Here is a 23,832-nt window from a genome sequence, read left to right on the forward strand (position 1 = left end):
TCTCCCTGGACAGTGGTGAGGAACCCATCTCTGCCCCAGGAACCACCAAAATCTGATCTGGAGAGTCATTCCAATCTTTAGAGCAGATTTTGAGGTGCCTGGGGGGAGTCTTCAGGGGAGAGGAGGAAATGTCCTATACCAAGCAGAAATCTCTTGCCTCAACAGGACAGCAGCCTTGGAAATAACCCAATCATTCCAGCACCTAACTGTGCCATTGCCCTCAATCAGACTCCACATCCATTTTTCCAAAGAAAGGGCAAGTTAAACCCTCCTTTTCCGAATGGTCTGAATGTGTGTGTTGTGCTGTTTGCATTTACTCGTAGTGCTGAATCAACATTTTGTTTTGATATTCTTGGCAATGGCAGGCATTGGAATGAAATTGTGTGCACTGTTGTGAATTTATGTGTCCGTGGGAGAGAGATGGGGGCTCAAAAGTGAGGATCACACTCTCATATTATTCTGGGGGAGGAGTATTAGTGCCAGTCGTGACCTGTTGGTGTGTGCTGTGTCCTGTCCTGTGAAACATACAGGGCCCCTGCTCATCTTCTGCAACCTACACAGACATGGGATGTCTTCGGCATCCTTTCCCAAGAGGCTGAAGTGCAAGAAGCAGCAGGCAAGGTGGGGGAGCCTGTGGTCTCACCGCTGAGTTGTGTTTCCTCACCATGTCTGGCTCCAAGTCAGACAAATATTGCTCCATGATCATTAAATGTTCAAAGGCAGCAAAGGTGTGTGAAGTAACAGGCAGATGCTTCCGTGAAACACAGTGGAATTGGGAATTGGCCCAGATCAGAAGGAGGTTGGGGGGGGGGGAGAGGTTGGTGAGAGTGGATAACAGCAATGCCAGGTCAAAATGGAGCAAAATGGCATTTATTATAGAATCCTGGAATTGGAGAGTTGGAAGGGACCCTAGGAGTCATCTAGTCCCAACCTAAGAATCCCTGACAGGTGGCCATTGAATCTCTGCTTGAAACCCTCCACTGAAGAAGAGTCCACCACCTTCTTTTTGTAAAAAAATATTTATTAGGTTTACCAACTAATTTTGACATAATCGCTGCTGGCAAAATATTAACAATATAAATTCCCAATTAACCTCTTCCCCACGACTTCCCCCAACTTCCCCTTCTGGTTTATAACACATTCATTTCTTCTGCTTTTCATCTAAACCCTAATGTAATAAAATTAACAATATACATTATAATTATCTTCTTAATATTTTAACCACATATTCATGTTTTCTATTCATATTTTGTTGGTTGTAAGTGTTTAGTTAAACCCTGCAAGTGATTCCATTTCCTTACGTTGTTTTAAAAAAGCCCTGCGTGCTCACTGGAAGGACAGATCGTGAAGCTGAGGCTCCAATACTTTGGCCACCTCATGAGAAGAGAAGAATCCTTGGAAAAGACCCTGATGTTGGGAAAGATGGAGGGCACTAGGAGAAGGGGACGACAGAGGACGAGATGGTTGGACAGTGTTCTCGAAGCTACGAACATGAGTTTGACCAAACTGCGGGAGGCAGTGCAAGACAAGAGTGCCTGGCGTGCTATGGTCCATGGGGTCACGAAGGGTCGGACACAACTAAACGACTAAACAACATATAAGGGCTTGCACACATGATCTGAGTCTTCCCCCACCCTGTGTGTGTGTGGGGACTACCCTGTTGCAACAGCTTTTTAATAAAGACCCGCTTAACTAACTGCCTTGCTTTCCATTGGAACTCTGGTCTGGTCTATGTTACTTTTGCGCCAGCAGGGGTTTCAAATATCATCTTGCCGGGGTTCAGGATTCCACCCAGAATCGGACCCTTTATCTAGAGAATTCTCTTAAATTCTTACAACAGCGAAATAGCATTCCTCGCAGTCTAGGAGAGATCTCAAAATGTTTTATTGGCAGTTGTGTTGGACTGCACTTGGTGTCCCCTCTTTGTCCATGTGGGGGTTCTCAGAGTCCCCTCTTTCTCCGTGTGTGTGCGTGTAGGGGGTTGTTCTCATTTTCTTACAAGAGTTTAAAGGCAAGTGGACTAAGCGTCTTTGATGAAGCCCTTGGACTTGGAGAGGGAAGGCGGGGAGCCCTGCCTCTTGGGGGGCTTGCTGGGTTTTCCTCGCACCTTCGCCCAGATGTTCTTAATGCAGAGAAGCAGCCGCTTTAGGATGTTGGGGTGCTTCTTGGGGGGCACAGCAAGCACTGTGCTGCGGGCCGGCATTCGGAGTTCTGGCTCGGGCTTTATTTTTGGTTGTGGGGTGGGTTTTGGGACCCTCCTGCCGTGGCTTTTAGGCCTCAGGTCCAGCCTCTCTGCCGAGTGCTGCCTGGGCAGGCGAACGGCCTTCTCTGGGTCCCGAGGCTGGGGGGCAGCTGCCTTGGTCTTCCGCCGCTTGCTCTTGCTCCTTTCTAACTTGGAGGGCAGCCCCTCTTTGCCTGGGCGCGTCCGGGAGGCGTTCGGCTTGCACACCAGCCCCCACTCATTGGCCTCGGACCGCTTGATCTTCAGCAAGAAGCCCAGGCCCATGTGGACCTCACCTTCCCGCATGCTCAGCCGGGGGTAGACCACGAGGGAAGGGCTGTACCGCGTGGGTGGGTGGGGGCAGTAGGGGGTACAACGGCCACACAGCAGGCAGACGGGGTACTCCACGCATGGCCGGCCGCGCCCCTTCTCCAGCCCCTTGGCCAGGGCCCGGTACAGGTCCTGCATGGCTTGGTCCTGGTCCAGCGACTCCACCAGCGTGTGGGCCAGGCACGGGGTCTTGCTGGGCTGGCACACCTCCTGCTGCAGCTTGGCTGGGCCCAGGGCCAAGCAGGGCATCTCCAGCTGCGCCTGGCACATGAATAACGGGTCCAGGACTGGCGGGCGGGTGGCGCTCATCGCATCGCGGATTGCCAGCTGCCTCGGGGCTTCGGGCGCAGTGGTGTCGGCCCAGCTCAGGCGTCGCACCTTGCGGTCCACGGTGGCGCTGATCTCGATCTCCAGGGGCTTGGCCTTTGGGCTAGCGGGTCTGGCTTTTGGGCTAGCAGGTCTGGCCTTTGGGCTAGCGGGTCTGGCCTTTGGGCTAGCGGGTCTGGCCTTTGGGCTAGCGGGTCTGGCCTTTGGGCTAGTGGGTCTGCCCTTTGGTCTGGCAACTCTGGCCTCCTTGGGGTTGCTGTGGGGCCTCTGACTGCCCCCACCATCCCTCTCCTTTTCCTTGGGGGTGCCGGGTCTGCTCAGCTCCTTGGCCAGGGGGCTTTTGCCAGGGCCAAGGAGGCCAAGGAGGGTCTCCAGGGTATCCAGGCTTTCTTTGGTGGCCTCGCTGCCCAGCTCAGCCGTGGCCAGGCCCCGGGGGCTTTTGCCAGGGCCAAGGAGGCCAAGGAGGGTCTCCAGGTCCTCTTTGGTGGCCTCACTGCCCAGCTCGGCCGTGGCCGGGCCCTGGGGGCTTTTGCCAGGGCCAAAGAGGCCAAGGAGGGTCTCCAGGGTCTCCAGGTCTTCTTTGGTGGCCTCGCTGCCCAGCTCGGCCGTGGCCAGGCCCCGGAGGCTGCTGTGACTCACAGTCTTGAGGATGGAAGGAGTGAGCAGCTCCTCCCGGGGCGGTGTGGGGGGCCTGGGGCACGGGCTGCGCACGTGGAGGGTCTTGGGCGGGCTCTGGCGGCCTGCCGGGTGGGGCCGAGGGGGCGTGTGGCTGCGCAACCTCTGAGCTGTGGTTAGCTGCGGGCTGGCGGCCCATGGAGGGACCCCGCCCTTGGGAGCTTCGACGCTGACCAAACAGGCCCTGCCTTTGGGGCTGGGGTCCCGGTGAGAGAGCGTTGCCAGCACCGCGTCTTCTTCCTTCCTGGGGTGGCGCTGCTTGGTGTGGACGTGCCAGTTGAGCAGCTCCTGGGACTTGTAGTCCAGGAAGCTGATCCTGTTGGGTGGTTTCGGTGGGTGGGGTGGGCCGCTGGGGGGTTTGCTCGTGGGGTGCCAGGGAGGGGGTGTGCTGATGCGCCTGGCGGTGGAGTCTGAGCAAGGCCTGGGGCTCCCCCGTTGCCCCTGCAGCCGCTTCTGGCACAGGCTAGAGTCCTGCTTGGGGCAGGGGTGGGGCTGATGGTGCGGTTGGTGGTGGGGCTGGTGGGAAACCACCCTGGGGGGTTTGGGGAGACGAGCTGCTGCTGCTGCTGCTTTGTGCTGGGAGGCAGGAGCCAGGGAGGGGGGCACGGCTGACCAGCTGTAGCAGGTGGTGTCAGCTTCCACCTCTTCCTCTTCTACATCTCCTCCTCCTCCTCCTGAGGAATGGCTCCAGCTCCGGATGGAGGTGACGGACGCCATGGAGACATTGGATGGAGTCCGCGAGATCCTAGAGGGGGGGGGGTCGGGTGGGAGAGGCAGAAAGGCAAAGGAAGGTGGTCAGAACAGGCCTTCTTTCACTTTTGTCTTGTTTGTCACCAGCAAGAGAATGTTATAAGAATGTTAAGGTCTCAAATCTAGAATCAATAAATGCACACCTATCTAAATAAATGCACACCTATCTAATTATATGACCCATGTGTCTGAAATAGTATGGGAGAGCAATCCTGAAGCCATTTTGACCTTATCTGGTATCTGAAGAAGTGTGCATGCACACGAAAGCTCATACCTATGACAAACTTAAAGGTAAAGGTAAAGGGACCCCTGACCATTAGGTCCAGTCGTGACCGACTCTGGGGTTGCGCGCTCATCTCGCATTATTGGCCGAGGGAGCCGGCGTACAGCTTCCAGGTCATGTGGCCAGCATGACAAAGCCGCTTCTGGCAAACCAGAGCAGCACATGGAACGCCGTTTACCTTCCCGCTGTAGCGGTTCCTATTTATCTACTTGCATTTTTGACGTGCTTTTGAACTGCTAGGTTGGCAGGAGCTGGGACCTAGCAACGGGAGCTCACCCCGTCACAGGGATTCGAACCGCCGACCTTCTGATCAGCAAGCCCTAGGCTCAGTGGTTTAACCACAGCGCCACCTGGGTCCCCTAACTTAGTTGGTCTCTAAGGTGCTACTGGAAGGATTTTTTAATTTTTATTTTATATGATTCATGCTGTTCCATTATGTCATTGATATTTACTCTTTGTAAGCTGCTTTGAGATGCACCTGAATAAAAAGTGCCATAGAAATACAGTGTATCAAATCAAATCAATAGAATCAAACTCCTCCGAATATTCACTTTACAGATACTAAAGATTGAGGTTGAATCCTGACAAGACAGAAGTACTGTTTTTGAGGGACAGGAGGCGGGCAGGTGTGGAAGCCAGGGAGGTCCTGAATGGGGTAACTGCCCCTGAAGGACCAGGTGTGCAGCCTGGGAGTCACTTTGGACTCACAGCTGTCCATGGAGGCGCAGGTTAATTCTGTATCCAGGGCAGCTGTCTATCAGCTCTATCTGGTACGCAGGATAAGACCCTCCCTGCCCGCAGACTGTCTTGCCAGAGTGCTGCATGCTCTAGTTATCTCCCGCTTGGACTATTGCAATGCGCTCTATGTGGGGCTACATTTGAAGGTGATCTGGAAACTACAACTAATCCAGAATGCAGCAGCTAGACTGGTGACTGCAACAGTTAGTAATGTTATGTATGCTCCTCATTTGCAGGATAATCTCCTAAGTGTTTCTCAGTTAGACGCTCTAGGATTTAAAGTGGTGTTTGAAAACTCTCGGTGCGAAATTCTTCGAGATAACAAACTCATTATTTATGCCAAGTGTGTTGATGGTTTATATGTATTGCCTTTTGATACAGGTGCAGCTGCTAAAGCAACTAGAGAAACTGAAAAGGCATGCTGTAACATATCAGTAGATAAGAATGAGAAAATGCATAACCACTGTATTCATGATTATCACTGTTTGTTTGGTCATTTGCATTTCCAAGCAGTGGCAAAAATGCAAAATATGGTTGAGGGCATGAAAGTCCAAAAGTGTCCTTACCACATGAAACGTGTCTCTTGTGCAGAGAATAAGATTAGACAAGCTCCCAAAGGTACAAAGTCTGGGAGGGAAGTAAAAAAACCTTTTGAGATGGTGCATGCAGATTTGGTTGGGCCTCTAGCGCTCTCTAGAGGCAACTCACGTTACTTCATGGTTCTGATTGATTCTTATTCCAAATATGTTTGGGTTTATGTACTGCAGAAAAAGTCTGAAGCCTTTTTTAAGATTCAAACAGTTTTGTGCATGGCTAAAAAATGTGCACAATGAGCAGGTGCGTCACTTTTACAGTGACAAAGGTGGGGAATTTTGTTCAGAGCAATTTGAGAGCTTTCTTGCTGAACAGGGTATAGAGCACATGACTGCCACACCCAGATCTCCATGGATGAATGGTTTGTGTGAAAGAGTATTAAAACTCTGTTGCATGATTCAGGCCTACCCAATCCCTTTTGGGGGGAAGCTTTATCATGCTTTACTTATGTTTATAATAGGAGATAATTAATAGGAGATAAATAATAATAATAATAATAATAATAATAATAATAATAATAAAATAACAACAACAACAACTGTGGTTGTTGTTATTTCAAAGAATAGTCCTAATGCAAGGAATTGTAGAGTTGGAAGAGACCCTAAGACACCCCAAGAGTCGTCTAATCCAACCTCCTGCAATGCAGGACAGCTGGCCATCCAACCTCTGCTTAAACCTCCAGCTCCCAAGGGAGTCTCTTCCATTGTCAAGCAACTCTCATTGTCGGATGCCAACTCTTGTCAGCCCCAGCCAACATAGGTGGCAACACCCTGGGGCCCCCACCCTGGGGCACCCACAAATTTCAGTGCCAGGGCCATGCACACTGCCTGGCGCCCACGGCACCAGGCACCCACGGTCACGGGGCCAAGCTGGCACTCCTGCCAGCCAGCATGGGCCGTGGTCAGGGACCATGGGTGGGTGGGTGTGTACGCGCACATGTGCACAAAGGCTGCTCTGTGCCAAGGAACCTCGGACCTGCAAGCCCCTCAGACAGCAAGCGCATGGCGGTTTCTAGGAGTGACTTACGTGCTGCTGATGCGTTTCATTTGCCAAGCGAGATACTGGATGTTCTTGTCCAAGGTGTGCAGAGTGCGATACAAGCACAGGGTCTCGCATGACCTAAGAAAAAGCAGAGAAGCAGGGCAGCATAAGAACATTATAAGAGTCTGCTGGATCAGGCCAGTGGTCCGTCTAGATCAGTGTTCCTCAACCTTGGGCCGCCAGCTGTTTTGGAACTACAACTCCCATCATCCCCGGCCACTGGTCCTGCTAGCTAAGGATGATGGGAGTTGTAGTCCCAAAACAGTTGGAGGCCCAAGGTTGAGGAACACTGGTCTAGATGACTCTCAGTGTGTACAATTCTATGACCTTTGGAGAACTGGGACAGATGATGCTGCCAGTCTGATTTTTCACGGAATCACAGAATTGTAGAATTGAAAGGGTCCCCCCCAGGGTCATCTAGTCCAACCCCCTGCACTGCAGGAATCAAGACTCACCTCCATTCTGCCGGGTCCTCGGTCTGATTCTGGAGACAAAGAAGAACCTGTCGGAGAACAGCAAGGCAAAAAGAACAGAGCTGAAGGCAAAGCAGGGCGATGGCAACAGAGGCGGTGGGGAGGGAGGCGAACGGGACTGAATCCCTGTCATAGGCTGCAGGGCCTGTTCAAGGCTTTCTGCCGCCTGAAGCAAAGGGCAAGGAGATGCCTGGATCTTATTTCAACATCCTCCCTTACACCCCAAGGACAGTGGCTTGGTTTAGTGGGTACCGGGCAGGTCACATGTCACGCCCTAATTGCCATCTATGGCCGCTGCTTCACCCTGACTCATGCTAGTCTTGATATGTTTCAGGTTCCCCCCAGGTTTTTTCGAAGAAGCGCCTGATGGATCACCGTGCCCAGGATCCTGCTCTCACAGGGGCCAGCCAGATCCCTCTATGGGAAACCCGTAAGCAGGATCTGAGCCCAAGAGCACCCTTGCCTCCCGTGGATCCCAGCAACTTGAACTCACAAGCCTTCCTGCCTCTGAATGTGAAGGCAGAGCAGAGCCATTGTGGCTGGGAGCCAGCCATAGCCTTCTCCTCCTTGGCACCCCTGGTCCACCACCTCCCGAGGGAGCTAAGCATGTTTAGCCAGGAAAACTCAACTGTTGTTTTAGTCATATTATCTATGAAGAAAGGTTTTAGCGTTTGGGACTTTTTAAAGAAAAGGCACATAAGAGGTGGCAGAATAGTTTTTAAAATTATGCATGGCATGAAGAAAGCAGAGGGAGAATCATAGAATCTTGGAGTTGGAAGCTCAACATCAAAAAAACCAAGATCATGGCCACTGGTCCCATCACCTCCTGGCAAATAGAAGGGGAAGAAATGGAGGCAGTGAGAGATTTTACTTTCTTGGGCTCCTTGATCACTGCAGATGGTGACAGCAGTCACGAAATTAAAAGACGCCTGCTTCTTGGGAGGAAAGCAATGACAAACCTAGACAGCATCTTAAAAAGCAGAGACATCACCTTGCCGACAAAGGTCCGTATAGTTAAAGCTATGGTTTTCCCAGTAGTGATGTATGGAAGTGAGAGCTGGACCATAAAGAAGGCTGATCGCCGAAGAATTGATGCTTTTGAATTATGGTGCTGGAGGAGACTCTTGAGAGTCCCATGGACTGCAAGAAGATCAAACCTATCCATTCTGAAGGAAATCAGCCCTGAGTGCTCAATGGAAGGACAGATCGTGAAGCTGAGGCTCCAATACTTTGGCCACCTCATGAGAAGAGAAGACTCCCTGGAAAAAACCCTGGTGTTGGGAAAGATGGAGGGCGCTAGAAGGGGACGACAGAGGATGAGATGGTTGGACAGTGTTCTCGAAGCTACCAACATGAATCTGACTAAACTGTGGGAAGCAGTGGAAGACAGGAGTGCCTGGCATGCTCTGGTCCATGGGGTCACGAAGAGTCGGACACGACTAAACAACAACAACAACAGAGTTGGAAGAGACCCAAGGGTCATCTCTTCTAACCCCCTGCAATGCAGGAATCTCAGCTAAAGCATCCATGACAGATGGCCATCCAAGCTCTGCTTAAAAACCACCAAGGAAAGAGAGGCCACCACCTCCCGAGGGAGACCGTTCCACTGTCAAACAGCTCTTGCCATCAGAAAGTTTTTCCAAATGTTTCATCAGAATCTCCTTTCTTGGAACTTGAATTCTTTCCCTCTCTCACAATGCTAGAACTCGTGGACACTCAACAATGCTGAATGTTGGCTGCGGCTTACTTACACATAATATTTTGACAGCAAACAGCAACAAAAGGACCATCACCACCACCAGCAGCATGTTGTTGGGGGGAGGCAGCTGCTCTGACTGGACTCCAGGCACAGGGCCCTGTTATCTCCAGAGGTGACACTTGCATCACAAATGTCCGCTGTAGCCCACCCTGATTGGCTAAGGGCCTCTCTGTGATCAGTCAGCCAGCAGCAGGATGGGTGGCATTCATCCAGCCCTCTGGGCTGGGCTGGGCTGAGAGGCAACTGCCCCCTGACCCTGAGAATGAGGTTTCGATTCTGAAGTGAGAGGACCTGAAGCTCAAGCCGAAACAAAATAAAAAAATAGCACCTTTGTTGTTGTTTAGTCATTTAGTCATGTCCGACTCTTCATGACCCCATGGACCAGAGCACGCCAGGCACTCCTGTCTTGCACTGCCTCCCGCAGTTTGGTCAAACTCATGTTCGTAGCTTCGAGAACACTGTCCAACCATCTCGTCCTCTGTCGTCCCCTTCTCCTTGTGCCCTCCATCTTTCCCAACATCAGGGTCTTTTCCAGGGAGTCTTCTCTTCTCATGAGGTGGCCAAGGTATTGGAGCCTCATCTTCATGATCTGTCCTTCCAGTGAGCGCTCAGGGCTGATTTCCTTCAGAATGGATGGAATGGATGGATCAATGCCTTGTCGTGGCGAAGGGGCTTGAATAACTCAGAGAAGCTATGAGCTATGCCATGCAGGGCCACCCAAGATGGACAGGTCATAGTGGAGAGTTTTGACTGAACGTGATCCACCTGGAGAAGGAACTGGCAAGCCACTCCAGTATCCCTGCCAAGAAAACTCCATGGACAAAGACAACAGTAGCACCTTAGAGACCTACTAAGTTTGTTATTGGTATGAGCTTTCGTGTGCATGCACACTTGTGTAGCAATGCCCTCCGATCAGTGTAATAATAATGACACGTGACACAGAATTTAAAGGTTAAATTGGGTGGTTCAGGCCACAACTTTATTAAATATGCATGTTGAGCGGAATTGGCTTAGGCGTTGGAACCTATCAGACTAAAACCGACTCCAACCCGTGTGTTGAAGTCCGTGAGAAGTTAACCACCAGTAAGGAACCCGGCGATGCCGATCAACCGGAACTCCTTCTGTGGCCACCGAACGGGGCGTGCCTTACGGCCCTGGCTACTCCCGGCTCTGGACCAAGCCTCGCCCCCGGAATCCTTTAACGGAATTACTTCTCCAAATTTGGGCAGGTGATGACGCAATCTGCCCCTCCTCCATCCTATTGTTATGCAAATTTCCAACGCCTAACCGCCTAACCTAAGTTGTGACGACATGCTACGAGGTAGGCGAAAAACCCATCATGGCTAGCCCAGTATGGGAAAAGTCCTACCCGGTCCACTGACTAACCAGGCAACCGACCAGGTCCGCAGCAGCGCCCCCTATTCTCTTATTAAGGGGCGGGTGGGCGGGTGCTTCTGTTCGCTCCGGCGAACTGGGGATAAAGAGAACGAGCTCCGGCAGCGCGGTGGGGTTTAAACGCTGCGGCCCCGCCCCCCATCCCTATTGGACAGGGGCGCGGGTGACGCAGGCGGGATCTTCCATTGCGCAGGGGCTGACACTGCAGCCCCCACGCAATGGGCTCGTCGGGCTGCCCACAACTCCACCTCCGGCAAAGGCACGGAAGTGGTTTTCTTCAGGTACAAATATCCAGCATGCTTGTTGTGGATATTGCAGACCCTCTTCCCCACATAGACAGAAGCCATCCCAGTTTCTGATTTGAACCTGGAATGTCCTGCTTTTCCTTAGGACGTTCCTATTTTCACCGGAGAAATGTGGGAGGGTATGACATTGAAGGTGACCTGGAAACTACTCCCTGGTCCTGAATGGGGTAACTGTGCCCACAAAGGACCAGGTGCTTAGCCTGGGAGTCATTTTAGATTCACAGTTGTCCATGGAGGCGCAGGTCAATTCTGTGTCCAGGGCAGCTGTCTACCAGCTCCATCTGTCCACCAGCTCCATTTATATAAATAAATAAAATGGCATCACTGCCTGATTGTAAAATCAAACAAACCTCACAATAGCATACAAAAATAAAAAAGTAAACAACTATTTAAAGCATTCAAAAAGAATTAAAAATCAGTGATAAACTAAAAACAGATTAAAACACACATCCACATTCTACGTATGTGGGTAGGCAGGTCTATAAAGAAATATGTTTTTAGTAGGTGGCAACAAAAGTCCAGCAGAAGCACTTGCCTGATGTCAATAGGCAGGGAGTTCCGAAGTGTTAAGTACTTCCCTATGAAAATAGCAATTTATTACAAATGCAGAATGGGTATCACGTGGCATCTGTAACAGAGCCGGTTCCACATGAATGGCAGTGATGTATAAGATTATGAATAGTGTGGAGGAAATATAGTATTATGAGACAGCGAGAAAATGCCTCAGAGGCCAGAGGGGCCATCTAGCAATGGAGGAGACATGCTCAGGAGGTGATGGCGATTCCTTCACTGGGAATATTTAAGCAGAGATTTGACCGTATCTGTCAAGGGTGCTGTACAGTGGAACCTCGGTTTATGAACACCTCGGTTTACGAATTTTCGGTTTACGAACGCCACAGACCCAGCTGGAACGGATTAATCCACTTTCCATTACTTTCAATGGGAAAGTTCGCTTCAGTTTATGAACGCTTCAGTTTAAGTACTCCGCGGACCATCTGGAACAGATTATCTGAAGAAGTGTGCATGCACATGAAAGCTCATACCTATGACAAACTTAGTTGGTCTCTATGGTGCTACTAAGGTCCTGCCAACCTAGCAGTTCGAAAGCACGTCAAAATGCAAGTAGATAAATAGGAACCGCTACAGCGGGAAGGTAAGCGGCGTTTCCATGTGCTGCTCTGGTTCTCCAGAAGCAGCTTTGTCATGCTGGCCACATGACCTGGAAGCTATACGCCAGCTCCCTCGGCCAATAATGTGAGATGAGCGCGCAACCCCAGAGTCGGTCACGACTGGACCTAATGGTCAGGGGTCCCTTTACCCTTTACCTTTAAGGTGCTACTGGAAGGCTTTTTTATTTTTATTTTGACTGCGTCAGACCAACACGGCTACCTACCTGTAACTGGAACAGATTAATCCACTTTCCATTACTTTCAATGGGAAAGTTCGCTTCAGTTTATGAACGCTTCAGTTTAAGTACTCCGCGGACCGTCTGGAACAGATTATCTGAAGAAGTGTGCATGCACATGAAAGCTCATACCTATGACAAACTTAGTTGGTCTCTAAGGTGCTACTAAGGTCCTGCCAACCTAGCAGTTCGAAAGCACGTCAAAATGCAAGTAGATAAATAGGAACCGCTACAGCGGGAAGGTAAACGGCGTTTCCATGTGCTGCTCTGGTTCTCCAGAAGCAGCTTTGTCATGCTGGCCACATGACCTGGAAGCTATACGCCAGCTCCCTCGGCCAATAATGCGAGATGAGCGCGCAACTCCAGAGTCAGTCACGACTGGACCTAATGGTCAGGGGTCCCTTTACCCTTTACCTTTAAGGTGCGACTGGAAGGATTTTTTATTTTTATTTTGACTGCGTCAGACCAACACGGCTACCTACCTGTAACTGGAACAGATTAATTCACTTTCCATTACTTTCAATGGGAAAGTTTGCTTCAGTTTATGAATGCTTCAGTTTATGAACAGACTTCCGGAACCAAATGTGTTCATAAACCGAGGTACCACTGTACAGTAGTTCCATCCTGAGCAAGGAGGGTGGACAGGATCTTCCAAAATCCCTTAGGGCATTGTTTTTTTATCTTGCTGTTATGTACTGAGCTGAATCCTAGAACAATAGTAGACAGAATGCAGCAGTCTGATTGGTCCGCAGGAGCCACCCAATCCAGCTCCAGGTGGAAGTGAATCTGCAACCTGATTGGCCTGCAGGTGCGGCCCTGAAGTAGCCAATCACGCAAGGCCCATTGTGAATAATGTATATAAGCGGACGTTTTGGGGAAAGAGCCATTCTTCTTTTGCTACTGCAAGCTGAATAAAGAGCATGACTCTGAGTATATTTCAGGGGGCCACGTCAAACTCGTGCACGTCTTTGACAAACAAAGCAACATTTTCAGCTGAGGAAGCCCTTCAGAGCGACAGAATAACACCCCTTTGAGCGTATTTTGAAATGTGCCATTTTCCATACAGGACTTGTCAAGAGCAACAGGCAGGGCACCCAGGGAACTGTGGCGCCGGTCCTAGCTGACCTGAACAATTTTGCAACCCGTGACGCCAAACATCACCTGCCTGCCATGTTTTGTGGCCTGTCAGATATATCACAGTGCCCTAAAGTTGGCAGCCCAAACCCAGAAGGGTTTTTGAGACCCTCCCGGTGTGCCATCATGTGCGCCTGGTGAGCTGTGTTCAGATTTCTGCATCCCGTTGTGCCACACTTGTCATATCCTTCCCTCTTTCTCTGATGATCAGGGTGCGAGTGCCATTGCACGATTTCCTCGTATTTCCTGATACAGGAGTCAAGCTTTGGGCAGGACCAGGGTCTTGGCAATCTGCTTCACACTGCCTGGATTTGTTTTGCATGACGGAAAGTATATATTTAGTGGGTGAAAAGGCTAAGGGGAGTCAATAAAAACGACTTAGTGATAACTGAGCGGGCTCAATGGCAGCAGAATGCAGACTGACCATGGGGGGGGGCAAAATTAAGGGAGAGAGTGGAAGAATGGAGTGTCCTCAAGAAGGAATGGCTGAATGACTAGAATCAATGAAGACGTGCAGCAACTTTTTGTTGCAGTTCCCACTACTGTATTATTATTTGTTTATTAAGATATCTCAACTAAAATCCTCCCGGGTGGCTTCCTAAAGACACCAAAACAATGCAAATCAACAGAGACAATTGTTATTTTTAACAAAACCTCACTAGGACGAGCTATTTCCATTTTTTAAAAATGCGAGAAGGTCACCTTGGCATGATACAAAGTCAGCAGGAAAGGGGAAAACAAACATTTTAAACACTTTAAAGCAGTTTTAAATGCTCTCAGATTGCTTTTGATTGTTTTAGATGGTTGTCAGTGAAGAGAGCAATGATGAGCCTTACGAATGAGCTGTTTGACCCAGGCCACATAAACACCACACAGTGCTAGCCAGAGTAGAGAAGGGTAGATCTGTTTATTCCTAGTCTGGGTCAATGTCACATGTGCTCATTCATATGTCCAGTCCATCCCATTTCCACATTAATCGGTAAGATATATGTTTAAAATGTCTTCTGGTTACAGGTAGGTAGCCGTGTTGGTCTGGATCGAAGTAAAATAAAAAAAATTCCTTCAGTAGCACCTTAAAGACCAACTAAGTTTTTATTTTGGTATGAGCTTTCGTGTGCATGCACACTTCTTCAGATACAGTGAAATGGAAGTTTCCAGGCACTTATGTAGAGAAGGGGTGGGGAGGGGTGGGGATGGGGAGGGGGGATCACTCAGAAGGGTGGTGGAAGTGGGTGATTGACTGACTGATAGCTGTTGATGACCGGAAACGACTGCAAATGGTTTTGCATGAAAAAGCAAGGGTTGAGATGGCTGAAGATCGCTTATCATGTATAATGAGATAAGAATCCGATATCTCTGTTCAAACCAGGTCCCTCCATGGTTTTGAGCTTGGTGATAAGTTGCAATTCAGCAACTTCTCTTTCCAGTCTATTTCTGAAATTCTTTTGTAGTAAGACAGCTACTTTGAGATCTTGTATAGAATGTCCTGGGAGATTGAAGTGTTCTCCTACTGGTTTTTCTGTCTTCTGGTTCCTGATGTCAGATTTATGTCCATTTATCCTTTGGCGTAGGGTTTGGCCTGTTTGTCCAATATAGAGAGCTGAAGGGCACTGTTGGCATTTGATGGCATACACAATGTTAGAAGATGAGCAATTAAATAGTCCTGAGATGGTATGTTGGATGTTGTTGGGGCCAGTAATGGTGTTGTCTGGGTGTATGTGGCAGCAAAGTTGGCATCTGGGTTTATTGCAGGCTCTGGTACCAGTGTCCATGTTAAGTCTGGTGGTTGTATTATTGTGGGTGAGGAGTTGTTTAAGATTGGGTGGCTGTCTGTAGGCAATGAAAGGTCTTCCTCCCAGAGCTTGAGAAAGGGAGCTGTCATTGTCCAGGAGAGGCTGTAGATCTCAAGTTAAAACAGTACAACGCATCATCAGAGATCACCCATTTCCACCACCCTTCTGAGTGATCCCCCCTCCCCATCCCCACCCCTCCCCACCCCTTCTCTACATAAGTGCCTGGAAACTTCCATTTCACTGTATCTGAAGAAGTGTGCATGCACACGAAAGCTCATACCAAAATAAAAACTTAGTTGGTCTTTAAGGTGCTACTGAAGGAATTTTTTTTATTAAAATGTCTTCTGTCACACAGAAGATGAGGCAAGCTTGTTTTCTGCTGCTCCGGAAAGTAGAGCCCAAACCAATGTCTTCACTAGGGTGGGTCATAAAAAACTTTTTTTGGAAAATGTTTCCTCCCTTGATCTTATATCAGGCGTATGGTATAAACATAGTCAAATTTCAAATTTGGGACAAATCGGTTAATATTTAGACCCTGCTCCTACAGATTGAAATTTTGCCTCACTACGAGTGATGAAAGCATAGGAATTTGACTCATTTATTCTCAGTATGTTAAATTGTGAACTAATAAACATATATTTTAGATTTTATGTACAGCAATAATAGTTGCATACTATTATTTTATGCAATATTTATTTATTTAAGATAAAACATGTTGATAATTTACATGAAAAACCAATGGTTTTGAACAAATTATATGGAACAATTAAGCAAATGGTGTACTAAGCAAGTAAACATAAACAATAAACAATAAAACACCACTCATATTATGTGTTGCGTCAAAACATCACATTATACTTAATTACTTAGGTATAAACTGTACTAAATGCTTACAGGGCACCTGCTCATCTTCTGCAACCTACACAGACATGGGATGTCTTCAGCATCCTTTCCCAAGAGGCTGAAGTGCAAGATGCAGTAGGCAAGGTGGGGAGCCTGTGGTCTCTCCGCTGAGTTGTGTTTCCTCACCATGTCTGGCTCCAAGTCAGACAAATATTGCTCCATGATCATCGATGTCCACAGGCAGCAAAGGTGTGTGAAGTAACAGGCAGATGCTTCCGTGAAACACAGTGGAATTGGGAATTGGCCCAGATCAGAAGGAGGTGGGGGGGGGGGAGGTTGGTGAGAATGGGGAACAGCAATGCCAGGTCAAAATGGAGCAAAATGGCATTTCTCATAGAATCCTGGAAATGGAGAGTTGGAAGGGACCCTGAGAGTCATCTAGTCCAAGCTAATGAATGCCTGACAGGCCATCCAATCTCTGCTTAAAAACCTTCACTGAAGGAGAGCCCGCCCCCCCCCCTGTTTTTTATTTTGCTTTTTGCTTTTCTGTCATATCTTGTTGTCAACACATACGATGTTACAGCCATACATAAAATAAGAACAAGATAGCATAGATATAAATCATAAACATATGATAGTAATAATAACAGCGTGCTCTGGTCCATGGGGTCACGAAGAGTCGGACATGACTAAATGACTAAACAACAATAGCAATAACAATAACATATCTATATTCTACCAAGTCTATTTAAATCTCTGTGTCTTGATTCAAACTTCCCTCCCATTCATTTCAAGGTTTCCTATCTACTATCCTTCTAACTGCATTTTATTACTCTACTAAATTATGCTCACTACCTTACATAATCTCACGTCATAACATATACTGCTGATTATTTTGGCAGCCTGTTATGATTATTTTCTTCTTCTAATCTTTTTTCATATAATCCGTATATAATATCCAGTCCTCTTTCCATCTTCCCCCTTTGGTCCCCATCCCAACAGTGACTTCAAGACGGCCGTTCTCACTTTCTGCCATAGTTGACATTTCCCTGCTTCCTTTTCTTGGCTGGGAACTGGTGGAGGCTGTCTGGGACGGCCTTTGGGCTGTGCTCATCCTCCTCTCCAGGAATTGGTCTAATCCTCTCTTAAAATCACCCAGTTTTGTGAACATCACTACATCTTGGACAAGCCAGTGGGACTTTGTGACACTGGTCCTGAAAGCCTTGCATTGGCTTCCAGTGAACTACAGGGACCAATTTAAGGTGTTGGAAGGAGCAGGCTCAGAAGTGCCCCTAAATAAGCTTGCTTTAAGCAAAACACCTGGGGACCCCCCCACCCCCACCTGCCACTGGAAATATTTTCATTCCCATTTTCAAAATGCATTCCCTGCTTTTTCCTGTCCATAAAAGATTTGCTCAAAGGATAGAAGCAACACTGATCCAACCACAAAAATACAGGACAAACTGAAAACAGAAGCAAAAACAGGAGCATTGACAAATTCGGTCCATTTTGCTTTCTCACAGTGTCTCGTTTTCCAAGCTGCAGTTCCATTTCAGTTTGCTTTTAAGAGCAAAACAGTTCTTAAGAAAACTCAGCAGCATTTCTGTGTGGATTTCTCCTGATAACATATCTTATTGTCATTTTGCCTGATCTGCAGATTTTGGCAGGGCAATTTCCCTGGATGAAATTCATTTTCACATGCTGTTTCCATGACACAGAGAAACAGCTCACGACTGGCACTAATATTCCTCCCCCAGAATAATATGAGACTGTGATCCTCACTTTTGAGCCCCCATCTCTCTCCCATGGACACATAAATTCACAGAATATCATAACCAAGTGTTGCTTCAGCACTACAAGTAAAATGCAAACAGCACAACACACACATTCAGACCATTTGGAAAAGGAGGGTTTAACTTGCCCTTTCTTTGGAAAAATGGATGTGGAGTCTGATTGACGGCAATGGCACAGTTAGGTGTTGGAATGACTGGGTTATTTCCAAGGCTGCTGTCCTGTTGAGGCAAGATATTTCTGCTTGGTATAGGACATTTTCCTCCTCTTCACTGAAGACTCCCCCCAGGCACCCTAAAAATCTACTCTAAAGATTGGAATAACTCTCCAGATCATATTTTGGTGGTTCCTGGGGCAGAGATGGGTTCCTCACCACTGTCCAGGGAGAGGAGAGGAATCAGGATTCAATTTATGAAGTTGGAGACAAGCCATTGAGTTGCAGGTGGTGGTGAGAAAGCCCAGGCGGACATGATGGTATGAGATGTGGATCTGAAGGACTTAGCACGAGAGGATCCCTGAAACGGACCAGTCCGAAGGCCTGTCTAGTCCAGCACCCCTTGCTCTCTCCCACAAGCTCACACTCTCTTTTGTAAACCAATGGGAGGCTGTTTTCACAAGCAAGCGGCATAGTACTGCAAAAACTCTCACCAGCCTCAGCCTCACATGGTCCTGCATGAGGCGATGGGAGTAGTAGCCCCAAACATCTGGAGGGCACCAGGTTGGTGAAAGCTGTGATGTGACCTGTGTCCAGATCTCCCATCTTCCCCCTTTGGTCCCCATCATAACAAGGACTTCCAGACTGGCATTCTCGCTCTCTGCCACAGTGGACACTTCTTTTGTTATCCACCAGCATTACACTTTCCATTCTGAAGTTGGGAATGGAGCAGTTGTTTGGAAGATGATAATCAGGCATCTAAACCACATGACCAGTCCAACGAAGTTGATGTTGAGGAATCGTTGCTTCAACCCTCATGAGGGGGCAATAGCAAATAACCTTCAGCATCCAAAATAAACCAAAAATGGGGATAAAAGAATGACATATGGATATTAATTTATTTATAAATAAGCCCCTTTTTTGGTCCTCTTCAAACGTTGAAATGCAAGGTTCAAGCAAACTGTAAGAATCTCTGAGAAGATATGCCTTTCAATTTCCCCGCTATTTGTCCTCCAAATATGGAAAAGGAAAGGCATGACCTCAAAAGGATGCTAAGAAATCACAGTCATTCTTCAATGGATTGCTTGCCAGTGGGGTCCTTTTTGAGTTTTTGACAGGGAAATGGGAGACATTATATTCAGCTGGAAATGAAAGGTCTGACCAGCTAACTTGCACTTTCCACAACAGTACGTGAAACACAACAGAATCATCCTTCCAAATTGAGTCTTTGAATTTTCCAAGGCGGTTCTCCAGTCACATAACGGGTACCCAAACCCATACAGCGGGGTACCAGTAGCCATTGATAACCCACAAAGAAGAGCCTTTCAAAACCATCTAATTTGGTGGCGCTATCTCCGGTAGGAGCAAACTCCATTCTTTTACTGTGTGCTGAGATGGGTCTTTATAAAATGCATTATCTGAAGAAACCTTAGCTCTGCAAAAAGCATAAGGAGTTCCCTGCTGGATCAGACCAGCAGCCTGCAAGAGTCAACCATTGTTGGGAATGGTAGGTAACAAGAAGGCTACCAGAAACACACGTGAGAAACAGCCATGCCCTCGCTTGTGATTGTGAGCAACTAGAGTTCAGAGACCTTCAGACTCCAGCAGTGGAGGGAAAACAGAGCCCTGGGGGCCAGGAGCCCAGATAGCCCTCTCCTCCCCCCAAGAACCTGCTTTTCCTCTATTAACGTCATGGTAAACTCAATGCATAGCTGGGGAATTAATTCTCCAGTGGCATAGTTTCAGAAACAATTCCCCCTGCTTCTCTTTGTCAGTCAGTGACACTAGCCTGGTTTGTGGTCCTTCTTCCACATGTGGTTTTGCACAAGAGCATTACTCAAATCCAGACGGCAATTCTCATCTTCTTCTGCCCCACAGGGATTGTGACATCTATGCTGTAAAAGACATTTGGATTCCCACAAGGTTTCATCAGTCCTCCATCCACCTATAAGTAGGGTGACCTCTCCTTCCCCAGACAACTGCTCTTCCACTTGGCTTCAGGCATCTCTAGGAATCCCACCAATTTCCAGCCATGAAGATCTTCTGCATCCTCTCTCTCGCCTTCCTCTTCTTGATGCTGCTGGCTCCAGGTATGGCCTCATCTCAGATGCTTCTTCTTCTCTGAGATCCACAGCTCTCCGCTTTATTCTTTTAAAACCTGCCTCTGAATATCACTTGCAGGGAATCCCAAAGGGAAGGGTGTAGAGTCTTCTTGCCCCTCTGTCCCTCTTGAGAGCTTCCCTAATGGGGCATCTGGTTGGCCACTGTGAGACTAGGTTGATGGACTTGATGAGTCCCCTTTGGCCTGATCCAGCAGCCAAGCTCTTGGGATCTGATTGTCATCCCAATCCTAAAATATGGAATCCGATCCAAAGAAGCTGCTGCTATAAAATCTGTAATAACATATTTCAGGGCATTTAGCTTTGTGGTGAGGAAGAGAGTGGGCCAGTTCCCTTCCCTGCATTCATCTTGCACCAGCCTCCCCCAACCTGGTGCCCTCCAAATGTGGGTGGAAGCTGTGGAAGGCCAGTCCTGGGAGACAGAGCAGCCTTCCCAGGTAGATCCTCTCCTTGGTAGTTGCATCTCCCTCTCTTACGGTAGTTGGCTCTTCTCTTCGCTTTCCCCTACAGATTTCACCGGAGCTACACGTCCCACCCAGGAATGCCAACAGAATGGGGGCACCTGCAGAAAAACCTGCAATAAAGGCGAGAAAGAGATTTCGAAGTGTTCGGGAGACAGGCCTTGCTGCAAGGGCACCTAAGGTGAGTTCGATGCAAAACCATACCTGTGTCTGGAAATAAGCCTGGAACATCTCAAAGAGACATGACCCCAAAGGCCTGAGACTTACAGCTCTGCTCGCCCCCCCGTCTTTGACCCTTAACCGTCATGGCGGGTGGGGGGCACCTGCTAGATTCTCCCAAATGCTAAATTGACTGTTTTTGGTTTGGACCTTGAGAATTCCCTAATGACCTTGGGAGCCACTTGGAGCTTAGAAGACAGGAGGGGGAGAACAAGCCCCACGTGAAACAAGGTTTTTGGAAGCCTAGAGGGCAGCCTTTGTCTATCAGGGGGCCACCAGATGTTTTGGATTATCAGCCCCAGACGGTGTAAGGAGGCATGTGGGTTTGGGATGCAGAACTCTCCCGACCTCTGCACATTCAGAAGGTCACACTCTGACCAACTCTAACCAGCTGAGCTAAGGTCTCAGCCACGCACACGCACACACACACCCCATGAAATCCCAACTCTGATAGCATTAGGCTCTTTGGTCTTCAGGGGGTCCCTGGCTTGTTTTGAGCACACCCACCCACCCAATATTCACTGTGTTTCCTCTCTCTATTGTTCAGCTCTACAGCAGACCCACTGGGCACCATCTCTGATGAAATGAAAGGAAGACCACCCCATTTCTTCTCTGGAGATGCAACTGCCTTGACTCCACCTCTGCAGAAACTCTTTGCTCACTGCTGCTGCTTCTGAAGGCGATTCTGAGAAGGATCCGTAACAGCCCAATCCTTTCTGCCCGGTTACTCCAGAGCAACTCCTGCTGTGCTCAATGAGGGTGACATCTTTGTAACTGGGTTCACAATGGGATTTGCCTGCTTATTTGCTTTTGCTTTTCCTTTCAATAAATGCAAGCATTGGAAACCTCTGTGTGGGTGCCTTGTATGAAAAGGGGCGCCGGTTTGGGGTGGGGGCTCTGCCAGTTCCTCTCCATCCTGTGACTTTCCTTTGGTTTTGGAGTAACTGGCAGGTGCTTCTGTGCAACACAGTGGACTTGGGAATTGGCCTAGTCCTGGAGGAGGTTCAGGGGGGCAGTTGGTGGGAGGGGGGGAAGCAATGCTAAACACATCCCCTTCCGGGTCAAAATGGAGCAAATTGCAATTATCACCAGAGAATCCTAGAATTGTAAAGTTGGAAGGGTCCCTGAGGGTCATCACTGTTCCTCTCCATCCTGTGACTTTCCTTTGGTTTTGGAGTAACTGGCAGGTGCTTCTGTGCAACACAATGGACTTGGGAATTGGCCTAGTTCTGGAGGAGGTTCAGGGGGGCATTTGGTTGGAGGGGGGAGCAATGCTAGACACATCTCCTTCCGGGTCAAAATGTAGCAAAATTGCAATTCATCACCAGAGAATCCTAGCATTGTAGAGTTGGAAGGGACCCTGGGGGGCTCAAGGTGGGGCACACAATGCTCCACGCTTTCATTTAATCCTGGCAACAACCCTGTGAGGTAGGCTAGGCTGAAAGGTAGTGAGTGGCCCAGGGTCACCCAGTGAGCTTCATGGCTGGCTGGGAATTTAAGTCCTGGGGTCCCAGTCCAGGGGAAGCAATGCTAAGCACATCCCCTTCCAGGTCAAAATGGAGCAAATTGCAATTATCACCAGAGAACCCTAGAATTGTAAAGTTGGAAGGGTCCCTGGGGGTCATCACTGTTCCTCTCCATACTGTGACTTTTATTTGATTTGGGAGTAACTGGCAGGTGCTTCTGTGCAACACAGTGGAATTGTGCAATGGCCCAGTTCTGATGGACGTTCGGGGGGGGCAGTTGGTGGGAGGGGGGGAAGGAATGCTAGACACATCCCCTTCTAGGTTAAAATGCAGCAAGATTGCAATTCTCTTCAGAGAATTAGTACAGAGTTAAAAGGGATCCTGAGGGTCAACTAGTCCAAGATAGGTGCAATAGAAGCTTCCCAGTTTTCCTTCTCCATCTGCAACAAGCAAGCGATCCTGGAGCGCCACCTGCTGGTTCTTTGGAGTTCCTGCCCTCCGTGGTGGTTCCCTTGGAAGAAATGTGTGTTATGACGGAGGACTAGAGAGAAAGAGAGAATGAATATCATTTCTCAAGAGCTTGAGAGTTGCACTGTGTAACAGGACCATTTCTTCCAGCTGTATTCATACATGCACAAAAGTCCATAAAAAGAGTCTGCTGGATCATCGGATCACAGAATTGTAAAGTTGGAAGGGACACCCAGGGTCATCTAGTCCAACCCGCTGCAATGCAGGAATGTCAACTAAAGCATCCATGACAGGTGGCCATTCAACTTCTGCTAAAAAAAAAACCTTCAAGGAAGGAGAGTCCACAATTGCCCAAGGGAGACAGTTCCACTATCCAACCATTCAGAAAGTTTTTCCAGATGTTTAGTTGGAAGCTCCTTCCTTGTAACTTGAAGCCGTTGGTTCGAATCCTGACCTCCAGAGCAGGAAGAAGCAAGCTTGATCCTTCCTCCAAGTGACAGTCCTCAAGATATTTGAGGATGGTTCTTATATCTCCTCTCAGTCTCCTTTTTTCCAGGCTAACCAAGCCAAATTCCATCAAATGACGGGGCGGGGGTGTGTCATCAGAGCTGGTCCCCCACCTCTGTAGAGAAGGTTTGCCCCTACAAGCACAAACTTCGACAGGAAGTGGTCAGTCCATGACAATGGGATTGTATACACACACACAACACACACCCCATTCAAAGTCCTCCTCCATTTCCACTCTGGTGAAAGTTTGGTCTCATCTTAGGGATTCCACTCTGGGTTTTTTGTAGAGATCCCATCTCACGCAGCATCCTGTTCTCAAAGTGAGCAGCCAGGTGCACATTATGGGGAAGCAGAAGGCAGGATCCGAGAACAAAAGCCCTCTCCCCTCCTGTCTTTGGCAGCAACTGGGATTCAGAAGCACTCCTGCCTCTGAGTATTAGCCATCAATCGCCCTCTCTCTCATCCTCTTTTAAAGTCATCCAAGTTGGTGGCCATCACTGCCTCCTGCGGGAAGGAGTTCCATAGATGAACCGTGGGAAGAAGGACATCCCTTTCTGTGTCCTGAAGCTTCCGCCATTCA

The 23,832-nt window shown here is 48.5% G+C and overlaps 1 protein-coding gene and 1 long non-coding RNA gene across 3 annotated transcripts in view; one reads left to right on the plus strand and one right to left on the minus strand.

Moving 5' to 3' along the window:
• LOC148686493 (uncharacterized) overlaps positions 1 to 21,656 on the plus strand; it is a 32,744-nt gene extending 11,088 nt beyond the window's left edge. The window contains exons 1-3 of one of the 2 annotated variants that reach the window (XR_015949427.1): positions 19,998 to 20,101; positions 20,642 to 20,773; positions 21,359 to 21,656. This is a non-coding gene — a long non-coding RNA (uncharacterized LOC148686493). Of the gene's footprint in view, positions 1 to 19,997; positions 20,102 to 20,641; positions 20,774 to 21,358 lie in introns of those variants that run through there. The other variant, XR_015949428.1, reaches the window with a different exon arrangement.
• LOC148686495 (uncharacterized) lies at positions 2,021 to 16,294 on the minus strand. The gene is made up of 6 exons (XM_088665458.1): positions 16,253 to 16,294; positions 7,415 to 7,461; positions 6,945 to 7,037; positions 3,467 to 4,298; positions 3,122 to 3,277; positions 2,021 to 3,058 (listed from the first exon to the last, which is right to left on the minus strand). Exons 1-6 carry the CDS (start codon positions 16,292 to 16,294, stop codon positions 2,021 to 2,023), a joined length of 2,208 nt encoding a protein of 735 aa, XP_088521584.1.
• Positions 21,657 to 23,832: the final 2,176 nt, after the last annotated feature.

This window comes from Zootoca vivipara, chromosome 3 (assembly GCF_965207765.1).
Source record: "Zootoca vivipara chromosome 3, rZooViv2.hap1.1, whole genome shotgun sequence".
In the NCBI taxonomy this organism is placed as follows: Eukaryota; Metazoa; Chordata; class Lepidosauria; order Squamata; family Lacertidae; genus Zootoca; species Zootoca vivipara.

Excerpts from the sequence above, each read along its gene's own strand:
- LOC148686495 (XM_088665458.1), bottom strand. The coding sequence starts at position 16,294 with ATGATCATGGAGCAATATTTGTCTGACTTGGAGCCAGACATG. Across the intron at positions 7,462-16,252 it reads CTGACTTGGAGCCAGACATG|GTTCTTCTTTGTCTCCAGAA; the intron begins GTGAGGAAACAC and ends GTTCTCCGACAG. Across the intron at positions 3,278-3,466 it reads CGGCCGAGCTGGGCAGCGAG|GCCACCAAAGAAAGCCTGGA; the intron begins GCCACCAAAGAA and ends CTGGGCAGCGAG.